The sequence below is a fragment of the Perna viridis genome, chromosome 6 (assembly GCF_037379345.1).
Source record: "Perna viridis isolate PV_CMFRI_1.1 ecotype Kerala chromosome 6, ASM3737934v1, whole genome shotgun sequence".
In the NCBI taxonomy this organism is placed as follows: domain Eukaryota; kingdom Metazoa; phylum Mollusca; class Bivalvia; order Mytilida; family Mytilidae; genus Perna; species Perna viridis.
In genome coordinates, this window is record NC_142450.1 from 33788689 (window position 1) to 33805353 (window position 16665).

The following is a 16665-nucleotide window of genomic DNA, read 5'->3' on the forward strand; positions in this document are numbered from 1 at the left end:
TTGCTCATTTTTGTCCAAAGTCTACACCAAATTAACAACATTTTAAAAAATGGGTGGTGTTCTGCCCCAGGGACCCCCTCCTGGATCTACTAACTCAGTATTCAGTATAAAGAAATATAACAAATAATTTTTATCAGTTGTCACTGAAATTAAAGTCTGGATAACAAATATATATAAACAATTATACTAGTAAAACCATATAAGATTATGTTGTTGATGGAATTGTGACCTATTTGTTTAGAAAGGTTCATATGTTCATTCATAGATGTATATTTGGAATTCAAAATCAGTGGAACATAATTTGAATGGCATGCATGTTAAAGTAACTATTATCAAAGTAATGATTTATATGAATGAAGACGGAATCTAGGCAGTAGTCAAAAGGAAAATCATACTACACATGTCATGATAAAAAACCCGAAAGTTGGAAACCACTGCAATGGTCCTGACTTGGTACAGGCATTTTCAAAACGAAAGAAAGAGTAATCAAGGGAGCCAAGATTCTATTGGAAATTAAAAGAATGTAATCCAGGGACAAAGACCTGACATGGAAAACATGCAAATGCAACAAAAACATAAATTAACCAAAATAATACATACAAAGTAACAAAATTAAATGATCAACTCAGCCTCCACTGAAAATGGAGTATGGACCAGGTGTACTATGTGAAAACAGGGAGTATGGACCAGGTGTACTGTGTGAAAACAGGGAGTATGGACCAGGTGTACTGTGGTAATCATTCAAGGTACTATTTCATTGTGTTTGCATGCTATGAGATTCATTGTTTTATTTTAGATCAAAAGATGTGATATTGACAGGCCTAGCTGTATCCTAGCAACAGAGATGTTACACATCCAGCCTGATGTCCTACAAATTGACCCTGTGAATGGGTAAGCCAAAGAAAGATAACTCTTCATAGACTTAATATTAAAAACAAAAGTTGTTATTTTTGATGTTGTATTTTTAGTAGCTGAAAAGACATACATGTATGATAATTTACCTGAATTTGGCCTTTGATTAACTCATAATGTACATGATTCAAGAAGAAGCAATATTTGTGATACCAATGTGGGGAAATCTTTGGACAAAACAGTGCTTGTAACATCTACATAAACATAACAAATATTAAAGAACCAGGGTACCCTGGAATGATGAACAGATCCTGCCTTTACAAGGACACCTGCAGTGCTGCGCTGCTTGTTGATTAAAAAGATGGGTACCTTTGGTCAATCTGGAAGCATTTTTGTTTGATCAGCTCATGGTGATGACTGTAGAACTTTTGAAGTGTCCACTTTAAATCTATGGGAAACAAATCCTTGTCCGGTAGAAATAGCTTTTTTTGCTGAGCCCAATTTAGAAAATGGTATGTAATAGTCCCTTTTTTCTAGAAAAGCATACTAGTTGAGAGACAAAAGCTCTGTATGTTGAAGCAGTTGTGAACTTCATAGATAAGAATACTTGACAATTGGGAAGTCAATATTATAGCCTTTGTCATAGACATTTGAGAGTATTCCTCTTTCAAGGAAGTTCAAGGTAAAAGGTAGACTTCTCTTTGTCTATAGTATTTAAGGAGGTAGACCTAGGGTAAGGGACAGAACTCTTGAAATCAGTAATTTGTTTATATCATATTCAGTTTCACCAAAGCCTATTAAGCTTTCATTTGAAACAGAATGAAATCAGTCCAAGTTACTTTGATGTTTATATGAGGTTGATGTAAAATGCTGAATATAAACGTTCTAATGATTTGTAAGAGTTGTGTCCCTTACCCTAGGTCTACCTCCTTAATTTCAAGCTTTTTTTTTTTTTTATAGATGAAAGGATTATGAAATGATATAATATCATCATAAAAGAAAGCATATTGTAAACCAATTTGCAAGCCATTTATTTTTGCTTATTTTATGAGTATAAAAAAAAAGTATATATCAATGAGATCGGTCTTAATAGAATAAATCTTTCAAAAAGTATACAACGTAAAAACTTTGTTGTTTGTGTCTGTTTTTCATGTCTGGTATTTGTCCCTGTATTACATTCTTTTGAATTCCGCTAGAATCTTGGTTCCCTTGATTACTTTTTGAAATTGGACTGACAACCTAAATTTGGAAAAATAAGTATCAGTGACAATAACTTGATTTACAAAAGCTAATAAAGCTCAAAAGAAGTTCAAGTCTAGATCATGCATTTTATGTGGTTCTACAAAATATTTCTTCTGTAACTATCTCATATATAAATGTCTTTTTACAGATTTCTGTTTTTCAACCAAGGAGATCTTGGTCTGTATGCTATAGATATTGGAGACATCACTGGTATTCAACCTGCCAAACATTTCCCCATTGTTCAATACAAAATTAAAGCCTTTGCTATTGACCTCAACAACATGGTACTGTACTTCCCAAATGCCTCTGCAAACACTCTCATGTCTACCTCTTATGATGGAACCCAGGTCAAGAACGTAAGGCAAAACGTTGCCAATCCAAATTATCGAAACATTACAAGTATGGTTTACCATGCAAACAGATTTTACTTTACTGATGGAACCACCTTCCTGTATGAAGAACTTAATGTTAAAGAATGGATATATCATCTCAATCGGATCAGATATGGATCTCAATGTTCTTCATTCAATGTGGACCAAAGAACTGCTCAACCTCATCCAGGTAATTTATTGTCAACTTTTATTTTGCCTTTTTTGGGGGGTCACATGTATTTTTATATATTGCTGTCTATCCCTCTAAACTTCAAAACCTTAAATCAAAATTTCTGTTAACCGATTTTTATGGCTAAATGTTTGTCATCATAAAATTAATCTCATTTATGTTTTTGTTTTACCTAATTTTAAGCTTACAGGTTACAGACCACCAATTCAACCAATGAGCATTTGGAACGTATGCAAAAATGAAAAAAGTTCTCATCTTACTTAAAAGAATTAAACAGTTTCTGAAAGGAAAAACATTTCTGTACATTTTATAGGTGCATTTTGCTTCTTGTGATGTGAAGCCTAATCTCCATAATGATTTCTAAATATACCCCTATCTTGTGAAAACACTGGGATTTCCCATGCTATTTATAGACCCTTCACTATCGGTGACCAGTACTGCACTGCAAGTCTGCTAACCCCACATGCCATTCTAAGGATTGTGAGCTGACATATGTAGAATCATGCTGATATATAGTCCTCTGCAGGTTAAAGTTAAGGTATAGTCCAGAGAAGCCATTGAATATTGTGAAATTAGCATAGAAGCAAATGGGAAGTGGAATTAGTGGTTTCTAGCCTACAAGTTGTGGGACTCAAAACACCAAAAGATAGGGGAGGAGTGGACATATCACATGCTTAAGAATAGCTTTTTGTAGCCTCAATATACTTGTTAGTGAAGATGTATAAATTTGGGTCTATGTGTCTGTCAGTTTGTCCTTTTAACTGTCAATTGTCTTATAAGGTTTCTATTAATTCTTTTTTTTTGAGAGGATTTAGATGCAATTTAATTCTTTTTCTGTTGGGCTTATTGTGATATTGCATGTCTTCACTTCAAAACCATGTAAGATCATTAAGAATCTGGGTACATGTGTTAAACAGTAGATAAATTTGTTCAATATATCCCATAGTGTCATTGCAATCTATGCAAAGGTGTAAACATTTAAGTGTCAGTCCATGTAAGAGTCAGGCAGTAGGTGAAACATGGTGTGAAAAACCCATCATTTTGATAGTGTAATTTGACTATTTGCACCATCAGAATCAAGGAAAACAGACAAGATTTTCTGTATCATGCCAGACTTTTGAGTTACAATTTTTATTGAAATGCACTGAAGATGAACATTTCAAGGCAGATAGCTCTGTCAAAAACCTCATTTTTAGCTCAACTGGCCAAAGGCCAAGCGAGCTTATGCCATCACTTGGCGTCTCTCGTCATTGTCGTCATGGACTAATTTTAAAAAATCTTCTCCTCTGAAACTACTGGACTGACAGGTTTTAAGTTTTGCTTGATTGTTCCTTAGGGTATTCTGCACAAAGAGATCGTTGGGATTTTTGATTCATGAGAAAACATGGCCACTGTTACTAAAAATAGAACATAGGGGTCAGATGGCAGATTTTTGCAAATAACTCACAAATTATTACCTTTAGCAAATTTCTGGCAGGGTAATATTGTTGAGCATCATGAGACGGACCTATGCCAAAATTTTCAAAACGATTGGTCGACTAATGTAGGAGTTATGGCCCCTGACACAGTTTTTTTTGTATTTTCACATGTGCAACTTTGAAAATCTTCTTCTCAAAATCCATTGCACAGAATTCAATGAAAGTTCACATATATATGTTCCTTAGGGTACCCCACACAAATTGACAGTTGGGATTGTTGATTCATGAAAAAACATGGCAGCCATTACTAAAAATAGAACATAGGGGTCAGATGGCAGTTTTTTGCAAATAACTCAAAAACCGTTGCCTTTACCAAATTTCTGGCAATGGGTAAAATTGTTAAGCATCATGAGAAGGACCTATGCCGAAATTTTTTCAAAACATTCATTGACTAATGTAGTAGTTACGACCCCTGAAACAGTTTTTTTGTTGTTTTTTTTTCCACATGTACAACTTTGAAAATCTTCTTCTCTAAAATCACTTAAGATCATTGAATGAAAATAAGCATAATAGTTCTTTAGTGTATAGTGGTCAAAACAACTGTTGTGATTTTTAATCCGTGAATAGATATGGCTGCCTATACTAAAAATGGAACTTAGGGGTCATAAGACAGGTTTTTGAAAAAAAATCAAAAATTGTTGCCTTTAGCAAAATTCTGGTTCAGGTCATGAAAATGCTATGAAAAGCATTTCCTGCATTTGACAATTTAGTTGATTTTAACTTAGCCTGTCTCATTCCTCAATTTTTCCAAATAAGCAAATGGTTAACTAGGTGAGCGATTCAGGCTCTCTTGAGCCTCTAGTTCCAAGATTCTATTGAAAAAATTCTTCGCAAAGTCAGTGATGCAGAGATCAAATAATGGTCTTTTCAAATAGAGAAAGTACCCTTGAGTGATATTACATTGTCAGATCGGTGGGATTTTGACATGCATGTTTCCCCATTTTGCCTGATTCTTACAAATACTTACACTTAACGATTGATTTTAATTTTTGACCAAGTTATGCAATTAAACAAACTTTTGGGCACTTAATGCTTCAAGAACAGTAAACAAAATTTATGATCAAGCTTAAATTCTCCCAAAGTTAGTTATGTGAGCACAACTTGTCAAAAATTAAAATCAATTCTGATAATTCAGTCAATATAAAATAACTTATGCTGCCAAAAGAGGCCCAACTAATTAGAAGCTTATTACAAATTAAGTTTGATTGACACATTGTCTTGTGAATTTTTTGGGGTTAAAAACAAAACAAGCAACCATTGACCATGTATGTTATACAAGCTTATCATGTTAATGCTTTAGCTGTGCTACATTTAGAAAAAATGTAGAATGTGAGTAAAAAAGTTCAACTTAGATGTGTTCAGTCATGGCTTTGAAGTAAAAAAAAGGTGTAATAATAAGTGCTGTGCCATATTAATAAATGCTGTGATTATTTTGTATTGCAGTACCCCATGACTCCCCAAGAAATGTTAAAGCTTTGTTTACAGACAGTAAAGTTGTTATACAATGGAAACATCCAGGATTTCTGCCATATCAAGGTCTGTATTGCTTGTGTACAGGTATGTTTACAAACAAAACAGGACAACCCATAAAAAATCTAAATATCACAACAAAATATATCAGTTAACCTAAAAACCCATGCATAATATACTCAATGAAACTATTTGGTTCAATGAACAGCATATGATACATGTATATATCATTTTTTATTTTTAATTGATAATTTGGTTTAATGAAATAAAACATTCTTTAAATAAGTTTACAAAGATCCTCACTAGTTTATATTTTCAAAAATCATGATTATTTTCAGGAAGGGGAGCTTACCAAGGCTGGTATTATGAAGTCAGTGTTCACACTGATGATAGGCCATCACATGATGTGTCAGAGAAAATATCTGGTACCTATTATGAAAGACATGATCTTTTACCAGATGCTGCATACCACATAAAAGTTAGAGCATGGTCTCAGTCAGGGTTTGGACCTTGGTCTGATGTTTTTCTTGGTAGAACACTTTCTTCAGGTAAGAATACACAACCTTATTGGTCTACAGGTAGTGTGCTAGCTTCTAATGTATAAGGTAATATGCTTACCTTGAGTTTGGGAGGTAGTGTGCTAAAATGGAGTGTAGATAATGTGCTCACCTGGAGTGTAGGAGGCTGTGTGCTTACCTGGAGTGTGGGTAGTAGTGTTTTCACCTTGAGTGCTTGAGATTGTGTGCTCATCTTGAATGCTGGAGGTAATTTGCTTTTCTCAATTATAAAATCTTGTGGGTTTTGTGGCCAAATCATAGAAAGAATAATCAATATGAATGCAAAAATATTGATAAAAAAATCAATGGTTCTTCTTCCTCAAATATTGAATTTCCTTATCATATCTAACTGTAAATATCTTTCTCCTCTAACAGAAGCCTCGACAGCAAAAGTTATAGTGGCAGCCACACAAAATCTGTTCTCAACCATACTGTATGAGATGGATATGGAGGGAAGGAATAAATCTGAACTCACAAGTCTTAACTCATTAGGGGAAAAGCTCATTGGTAAGGTATTCTTGTCAGAGTTAATAGATCTTAGCTCATCAGGTATGGCTTGCCTCTTTGAACTAACTAATTTTAGCTCATTGGTAGGTTTGTTTGCCGGATATCAGGTAATTTTTTGCGCATTGAAATATTGGTGAATTTATGTCATTTTGATAGTTTGAAAAGTTGGCGACTTTAATATTGGATTTCCAGTTTTTAACCACCAAAATAAGAATATTGATATTGTAAAGTTTAATGTAAAAGGTTTATTTTGTCATGTCAACATTATCTATTTATATTCTTTGTATGTTTTTCATGTACATGTTCCCTCAATGTGTATACTTGATCATCTGTGTTTTTCTATGTTTATTTTCATTATACAGAACTTAGTATTATACAATGTACATCGTGTTTATGTTTCTTTACATTTTACATATGTTGCCCTCAGTACGATTTTATATTCAACTGATTTTTTTAAATCCTATGAATTATATCACATGCACAGTTGAATACAAGATTGGTCACCTGGCATTGATGAAATTTCAATGCTTAGCATAGCAAATAACATCTGCTAGAAACGACATGGAATTGAAAATCAATTGGAAAAATTGGTCGTCTTTATTTTGACAGTTTTTTTGTGTACGCCAATATAGCCAAAATTACCACTGCGCCAAAAAACCTGATATACGGTAACCAATTTTAGCTTGGTAGTGGAGAAGTACATTGGTAAAGTTGGCTTATTGAATCTAGGCAGTAAGGAAGAAGGATTTTGTTAGGTTGTACATAACTGTGTCATTTAAATAAAATATTTACTTAGGTCTTATATGACTTGGTTTTCTAAATTGTAGTTTTGTATTTTTTATTTCAGCTTGATCATGACACAAAAATGTAATTCAGGGATTAAGAATATAATATTGCAGTTTTTAGACATTACTAAAATAAGTACATTTATATGTTCTTGATAGATATGTCCTGTGCTGGTGAGAAGATCATCTGGGTTTCTGATTCCAATAAAGTACAAGTGTATGATAGGAGAACAGGAGACACTGTGAATATCTTCCACATCTCCTATGCTACAAGTATTGCCTTTGATTGGCTAGGGCAAAAATTGTATTGGTCAAATCCTAAACAGAATGTGGTAAGTAATGTAAAAGTTATGGAGTAACATTTTTGGTGTCTTCTATTTCACATAATCATCCTACAGACATACATATGCTTTTTATATCATTTCATAATTATTTTTTTAGATCTCTGCTAGTTTTTCTCTTAACTTAAAAGGTACCTGTAATTTGAAGTCACTTGAAATGCTTATTGCCCATATATAGTATGTTAGAACTTGTTTCTTGTGTATTCATTATGTACTCTTACCCCCCTCCCCCCCTTATCAAGTTTATAATTGAAACTCTTGCCCATTTAAAGATGTATACTTTATTAATATAAATAATGTTCTATTCGCCTTATGATACCTGTTATAAACCTTTTTTTGTATTTATAGATAAGAAGGTCTGACTTGAATGGAGAGAATTCAGAATTTGTCATCCAGGGCACTGCTCGCCATATGGTAATTGATGCCCTTGAAGGTCGCATGTACTGGGTGACCTCTAACACAGTAGAAGCATCATATCTCAATGGTGATGACCATGTAGTCTATTTTTCTTTACCATATTTCTGTGGCAAGCATGTGATTAGTTTGACCTTGAACTTTGACCTTAGAAAAGTGTTGTGGTATGTGAAAAGTTTTGAGAAACAGGAATTATTCATGTCTGAGCTTTTAGGAGAAGGAATAACAACTGACCAATTAACAGTAGAACCACTTGGCAATATCGATAGTATTTCACAGTAAGTATGGCTTTTTATAACTGAACATTATTATTTTAAAAGGTATTTACTGTAAATTTGTACTGCCTCTGATGTAATATAAATTTGTACAGCCTCTGATGTAATATGAATTTGTACAGCCTCTGATGTAATATGAATTTGTACAGCCTCTGATGTAATATGAATTTTGAAACCTGAAGTTTCTTAAATCAGAATTAAAGCAAATTTTAGTTCAATGCTAATTTTTGTTTAGTTAAAAGTTAAATTGGTTAAACTATAAATATTTTTTTTTGAAAAGTCAACTAACAAACAGTCTGAATCAACTGCTTTTGAAAATCCCTTATGCATGTACTGTGTACATTTTTACTCTTAGGTATTCAGTGATACAGTATTTCGCTCATAGATTGTTCTGGCAAAATGAGAGAGGTTCCATTGTTGTTGGAGATTTGGAATGTAACTATACGTCTGAAATAACCAGTGAGCCTGTAATGGTGTTTACTGTATCCCATCCTTCAATTCATCCATACCCAGGTAAGGATAAATTACCAAATGGTCTGTAATGGTGTTTGATGTATCCTATCCTTCAATTCATCCATACCCAGGTAAGGATATACATGTATTACCAAATGGTCTGTAATGGTGTTTGATGTATCCTATCCTTCAATTCATCCATACCCAGGTAAGGATAAATTACCAAATGGTCTGTAATGGTGTTTCATGTATCCCATCCTTCAATTCATCCATACCCAGGTCAGGATATATTACCAAATGGTCTGTGATGGTGTTTGATGTATCCTATCCATCAATTCATCCATACCCAGGTAAGGATATATTACCAAATGGTCTGTGATGGTGTTTGATGTATCCTATGCTTCAATTCATCCATACCCAGGTAAGGATAAATTACCAAATGGTCTGTAATGGTGTTTGATGTATCCTATCCTTCAATTCATCCATACCCAGGTAAGGGTAAATTACCAAATGGTCTGTAATGGTGTTTGATGTATCCTATCCTTCAATTCATCCATACCCAGGTAAGGATATATTACCAAATGGTCTGTAATGGTGTTTGATGTATCCTATCCTTCAATTCATCCATACCCAGGTAAGGATATACATGTATTACCAAATGGTCTGTAATGGTGTTTGATGTATCCTATCCTTCAATTCATCCATACCCAGGTAAGGATATATTACCAAATGGTCTATTATGATGTTTAATGCAGCCCATAATCCACCATCATTTCTCAGGTAAGGATAGACTTCAATTTTTATATTTTTAGAGATAAAATTTTTTTTACCAAATTTCATTGAATAATATCCCATTAATTTTTGTATGAAAATTATAACCAGATTTCTTCATTCATATTTGCAATATGAGGGTAATATAAAGGATTTTTGTGTAATAGAAAATATATAGAATTATACTGAGCAAGATATGAAGTATGGTAGTAAGCCAAGCATTTTGAATTGGAGTCCTGAATTGAAATTTCCTTAAAAGTAATACATGTATTTAAACTTGTGGATGCCATTGACAAAAATAATATGTTTTCATGTTGTTTTCATACTGAATTCTCCTTCAACTTAAAGATTAATGACGTGACAAGTTAAAATTTCATTGTTTCATTATGTCAAAAGGTTATTTGGAAACAAATCTGGGGTCATTCGGAGTAAAATAACAAGTGTGAATTCATGTATTCATGGTTTATATCTGATCATAATAGTTTGCACAGAAGCATCACCAGTTCTACTACTGTTTCATGTGTCATGCAAAATCTAACAATAGATGGTAATTTTTCTTGACCGGATAAGTTGGAATAAGACGTAAAATTCCCCATGTTACATTATCAGTGGTCATTTAGGATTATCTTTACTTTGCTGTATTTTATCCCAAAACCTTTTGTCTGGTGATGGATATAGATTTACTTAAAATTATCATTTTCTTTCTTTGATTAAGTATCAATACTTGCAAAGGTCATGCATAGAGCAATGAAGTAGTGCACTCATCTAAAGGGTGAAAATAATAGATAAGTTTCTATAGAAAATTTCCACTCCATAATAATTGATTAACTGTTTAAAACTGAAAGTTAATTTTTTTCTTATTTGATAATGAAGGTAAAATTTGAATATGAGGAGATACAGAAGAAATATTAAGGAATTCCTGTCCTTGACATAATTAGGAGTTCTTGACCTTGTCATTGTTAGGAGTTCTTGACTTTGGCATTGTTAGGAGTTCTTGACCTTGTCATTGTTAGGTGTTCTTGACTTTGGCATTGTTAGGAGTTTTTGACCTTGTCATTGTTAGGAGTTCCTGATCTTAGCATTGTTAGGAGTTCCTGACCTTGTCATTTTTAGGAGTTCCTGACCTTGGCATTGTTAGGAGTTCTTGACCTTGTCATTGTTAGGAGTTCCTGGCCTTATCATTTTTAAGAGTTCCTGACCTTGGCATTTTTAGGAGTTCCTGACCTTGTCATTGTTAGGAGTTCCTGGTCTTGTCATTTTTAAGAGTTCCTGACCTTGTCATTTTTTAGGAGTTCCTGACCTTGGCATTGTTAGGAGTTCTTGACCTTGGCATTGTTATGAGTTCCTGACCTTGGCATTTACCACATTTTTCTTTACTTCAACTTCATGGATATTGTATTATAGTTCTTAGTTATCATACCCCTACCCCCACCTTACTCCTTGGATATATAGTTGTTTTAACATCTGTCTTTCCTTTCACTTTTTTACCTACGATTTTTAGGAAATTTAAATAAGGTTTGGGCATCTGATTATTGTCAGTTGTTTAGGATATAAGTGAAGTGGGGTGTGCATTTTGTAGTTCTAGTTCAATACAAATTTACTGGTATAAGCCTTTTTCTAATTTAAAATTTTCTTTAGTATGAAGGGAAAACAAAGTGCTATAGGACTGTATGTGGTGGTCAAGAAGAAGAAAAAATATTGTTCTATGTTTGATAAAAACATCTAAGACATAAAATGCTGACATTGATCTAACTTTATAATTCTCTGAATGTACAAAAATGTATACTGGTTGTGCATATATGGATCATTTGGGGTTCTGTACTTGGGTTCTTTCATATAAATGTCTAATCTTGTAAAAAGAAAAAAAGTTGAAATACATTTATTGAAAATTTTAACTCAACTAACTACAGACAACCACTGGTATAAGATATAGTTTTTGCTGTTAACCTGAAATGAAGTTTCTCAGTTAAATCTTATGTGTAGGAGGGATTCAATTGTAATATCAGGAGAGAATGGATTTATTTTATTATTTTCAAAGTATAGTCTTAATCTTGGGGTTATTGTTTCAATATTTTTCACATTTTACATTTATTTGATGCATTGGAACCAATTTCACTGATAATGATAAATATTAAATCTCTTCTAATCTCATTCAAGGCTCTACCAAAGTGTGCGGGAATTTTATCGTATCAATTTTTAAACCCCATTCCAGGAACCCTGGGTATATAGTGATTCCCATGTTTATCTACTCCAGCAGTGTTAGAAGTTGTCTGGCAAGCTATTTTCTGACTTGGTGGGTTATTGAGGAATGGAATTCTAACCTCTTATGTTGTAGAAGTAATGTTTATCCATCCTCAAAAACTGCTGAACTGAATGCATGATTTCAAATCTTCAATTTCAAGACATTTTTTGTATTTGTTTTTGCAGATGGAACAAACAGAAACAGCCTCAAAATTATACCATCAAAGATTCAGGAGGGTAACATCAGGTGTGAAGGTCATTGGTCGAAGTTTAACCTTACCTGGGAGAGGTCAGAAGTCAACCATGGAAGTATCTTTTATGAAGTGTCTGTCCAGATTCATGATAGCGACAGAACAAGTTTTGCTGTGGTAAATTTAGTTATTAAATATGGTGTTTTCTAAAATGTTCAGTTAGAAAACTTAATTACATGCATTGTTTATTCACTATGAACATTGCATTTGAATCTATTAAAAAAAATTCATTTTGTACTGTGTACCACTGTGAACAAAGAAAACTACACAAAAATTGATGGCTGTCAGACAATATAAAGCAACCTTCTCACTGAAAGAATGGTAAGATTTAAGTACTTACAGGTAATTAAAGTACAGGTATTGAAGAAAAATTACCAACTTGAAATTTAAGTTCGATTCCTCTGCTTTTAATATTACAGCAAACAACAAAGAATACAATTGAGATGACTAATATCTCCGCCTTCACACAGCTCATAGTGACTATCAGAGCATATACATATTGGGGATACGGACCTGTCACTAAAACAGTTATGTATTCTCCAATGTCAGGTAGGTGACATTAAAAGTTAATATTTCATACTCAAAAAAAAATTATCAAGTTGGTTTGACTCCTGTGGAGTCAGCTATAACATCAACAATAACATCATCTGCCACAATACTGTGATTAAATGATTAGTAACCTTTAAGGACCAACCATATTATATTAGTGGAATGGAGTACCATAGGCAGGAACATATTTGGAATTGGTCTGTTCCCAATGTAAACTATCCTGGACAAGGTACTGAATAAATCACATATGGTAGGTAATTGTAAAAACGAAATATCATGTAAAAATTATGATAAGAAAAAAAACATGAAGACTAAATTTTCCCAAACACCACATAAGTATATGATTGCTCTTTAACATAGGTACATTTTTTAATTAATTTTATATGTAACTAATAAGTGTGACATTCTGTGCACAATATGATCTTAGGCTGTGCTTGTCTGAAAATGAGAGAGAATTTTGTTTGATTTCAATTATGAAGTTGTAGAGGGAGATATCATCAAACCTTTATACTATAGTTTAGGAAGGTATTCACTTGAAACTAAACATGGAATCATGATTTTGGAAGTATGTAAACTCATTTAAGCAAATAAAATTTTAATGTATATCATCATGACAGTTCCAGGAAAGCCTTTGACACCAAGAGTCTATGTTACACAAGACAAGGAATCTTTCACCTCTGAGAAATTCCTGGCAGCAGATTTCCGATGGACACTACCAGAGAAGTTAAATGGAATTATTTTAGAGTTTGTTGTGTATTCTTGGAAGAATGGAGATGAAAATAACAAAAATGAGACATCATTAGCTAGCACAGCTCGCCATTTTAACCTGCCATGTCTTAAACCTGGCATGACCTACTTTTTCCAGGTATATACATTAATGAGGATTTTATCACAGTGGCATGTGCTGAGTATAAAAAAAAATGTCATATCCCTGCTGTATTGTGATCATGATGTCCATCTATCTGTTCATCAGCAGTTGTTTTGTCCACAACTTTTTTGTAACCGTTTCTTCAGCAATTATTGATCACAGCCATTTTATATTTTGACAAAGCTTAATATCCGTATACTATATCATGGTATTCCATTTCAGCCTGTAGGGACATTAATTTCTTGTTAGATGACTTTGTTTATAATTTTTGACCATGTAGTTACTGGGATGGAGAGCTGGTGGTATCTTTGTGGGCTTTGTTTACAGTTTCAATAGTTATATATATTTTCATGGAAGAAACTATTGATCTTAGTTTCTTCTTAACTGATGTAGTGGAAAAGCAAAAAATCTTCTAAAAGCACATAAAATTCACTTATCTTATTTAATATATTTGCATTTAAGATTTAATTTTTTTTTTTTTGCATTTTATGTTTTCATCATCAAAATGAGACTAATATTAGAGAGCAATGATATTCACACATCTGTTTTAGGTATCTGCTTGTACCAAGGTGGGATGTGGACCATCATCTAACATAGTATCAGCTGAGGCAGATGGTAAGATTAGTATGTTGGTCTATCTCTTGTGCTACAAATTATTTCATAACCCTTTTAAAAATGTCCATGAAGGCTTAATTTAGCTGCCTGGATCCTAAAGAACCATGTTAACACTTTCAGTACTGAATTTTATTTGACTGCACGTTCCTAACGGCAGACTAAATATTAGCATGAGCAGTTTAACTAGAGGTCTGCCAGAAAGCATACCATTACTGCCTCTAACTTGAATTTAGAATAATTTGTAATTTACTTACCAGTATACCGGAGATTAGGGTTACAGGTAGATGTACTATATGGAACAAAAATCAATTGTGTACTTAAAAGATTTATGGCCTTTTCTTATCATAATTAATGTTATGTTTATGCAGTCTAATGTCCAAGTCACATAGGTCAAGTTCTGATGCCACAATCCTATTGTTTGTGTATGAATGAATTTTTTTTTATGAGAACTGTTTTATTTGGTACATCTCTATCTTTTTCACAGATGTAAACCCTGTACCAAAACTTTTGGTAGTATCTTCCAACCAGCTGTTTACTGAGGAAATGGACAGTGTTGGTAACAGAACAGTCTTGTTAGAACATATACCACCCCCTGTCACTGTAACATTCCTGGCTCGGGACAATAAGATGTTCTGGGTTGACAAAAACAATGTGTTGTTTGAAGAAAGTAAAGAGAGCAAGAAACAGGTAGACACTGTTGTTAAACTTAAGATATACAGTAATTCCTTTAACCTGATGAAGATTATCATTTTTAAACATTAACATAAAAGTTGTATATTATAAGATGTTACAGCGCCACCTGTTTTAGGCGAACCCCTTCAGAGATTTGCTCTATTAAAGCATGTATTTGTTTTACATTGGTTCTAAACACATTGAAACTGATATGAAGGAACTTCAGAAAATGTCTGATATACACAGATATCTAATCCAGGGATCAGTTTATAAAGGTTTTACTGATATATTATTTACTTGAATTCTGCTGAAAGAAGATAAAACAACTATAACAGTGAAAATGCAAAATATTAGCTATTTTGACAATGAATTCCAGTATCCTTAGATAATCCTCGGTCTGTTCAAGGTAACACATTTCTGAACCTTCAATATATTTTAAGTTTTGAGTTGTGAGAAAAATTGACTTTTTGTCAGGGTGCATGTGGTTTTTAAATTTTTTTCTAAATTGCCAAAGACTGGAGTGCTGTTATTATGAAGAGAGCTTAGAGAATGTGTAAAAGGGTAACTTAACCAATGTATTAGTTGATTCTTGGTTATCAGTTATTTTAGCATATATATGTCATTACCTTTATATAGAATAACATACCACTTATCTTATTTAACAGCTATTACAACTGAGTGGGCCAGTGACTGATATAACAGTAGACTGGATCAGTCATACACTTTACATCGTAGAGACAAGCCCTCGGAAATCTAAAAGTTCCATTATAACCTATCCACTGGATCAGGGTATAAACTCCACCTTGCTGGTCAGAGATGGAATAATTGAAAGTGTTGCATCCGATCCACATACAAGGTGAATACCAGAATGCAGGTTATATTACCAAGGGGGTACTATATATAGAAGAAAATGTTATTAAAAAAATTTAAGTCATTCCCTTGAAAGAGTAATCAAGGGAACCAAGATTCTAGTGATAATCAAAAGAATACAATCCAGACAGGAAAAATAGACACACATAACGAAGAATATAAAATAACCAAAATGATACATACAAAGAAATATGAGTAAATGAGCAACTTGGGCTCCCCTAAAAACTGAGAGTGTGGTCCTGGAGCACCAGTAGGGTAAGCTTCCTCTACTTTTTTAGAAAGACCCGCTGAGTTGCTCATAAAAAGTCAAGTCCAGGGTTGGAAAACTTAAAGTGATATTTTGATATAATTTTGTATTACATTAGATAAAAAATATAAGTAGTAATTTTGTTTTTTCATTTAATTACTACGCTTTTCACCCACTTACAGCTTTGGTCTTACAAGGTCCTGAAAGAGAGAAATTTTAAAACAAGATGCAGAAGACAATTTTTTTTCTGTTCTCTTGCTCAATATTACAGTGAACTGCACTAAACTTATAATGCATTTTTTTCTTTACTTATATTGCATCAGATTGTAGTTGTTTATTTGGGATGTTTTTCTTCAGTAACATCATGTGGATAGAACACAATAAAGATGACAAAATTCATGAACTGTATAAGGTTGGACATGATAGTTTAATCCAGTCAGTATTCCAGAACTCTAGAATGAGGCGCTCGACACGAGCATGTAACTGTAAAGTAAAACCAGGAAGTGTAATAGCAGTAGATCATTCTCATGACCTGAAAACAGAGATCTTATTTTATGATACCACATCGGAAGCCATTGTAGCTGCTGATCTTGAGGGATGTAATTGTAGACAAGTTTTAGAGAAAGAGACTGATGATAGCAAAGGT

The 16665-nt window shown here is 33.2% G+C and overlaps 1 protein-coding gene across 7 annotated transcripts in view; it reads left to right on the forward strand.

Moving 5' to 3' along the window:
* LOC148614645 (proto-oncogene tyrosine-protein kinase ROS-like) overlaps positions 1-16665 on the forward strand; it is a 127893-nt gene that overhangs the window by 93355 nt on the left and 17873 nt on the right. For all 7 annotated transcript variants that reach the window (XM_088588892.1, XM_088588893.1, XM_088588890.1 and 4 more), the window contains 15 exons: positions 797-891; positions 2243-2655; positions 5577-5669; positions 5942-6151; positions 6536-6667; positions 7612-7784; positions 8142-8485; positions 8838-8995; positions 12134-12315; positions 12618-12747; positions 13365-13612; positions 14167-14230; positions 14715-14917; positions 15568-15758; positions 16377-16663. In XM_088588892.1, the coding sequence (XP_088445018.1) occupies positions 797-891; positions 2243-2655; positions 5577-5669; positions 5942-6151; positions 6536-6667; positions 7612-7784; positions 8142-8485; positions 8838-8995; positions 12134-12315; positions 12618-12747; positions 13365-13612; positions 14167-14230; positions 14715-14917; positions 15568-15758; positions 16377-16663 (2923 nt within the window). The remainder of the gene's footprint in view (positions 1-796; positions 892-2242; positions 2656-5576; positions 5670-5941; positions 6152-6535; positions 6668-7611; positions 7785-8141; positions 8486-8837; positions 8996-12133; positions 12316-12617; positions 12748-13364; positions 13613-14166; positions 14231-14714; positions 14918-15567; positions 15759-16376; positions 16664-16665) is intronic.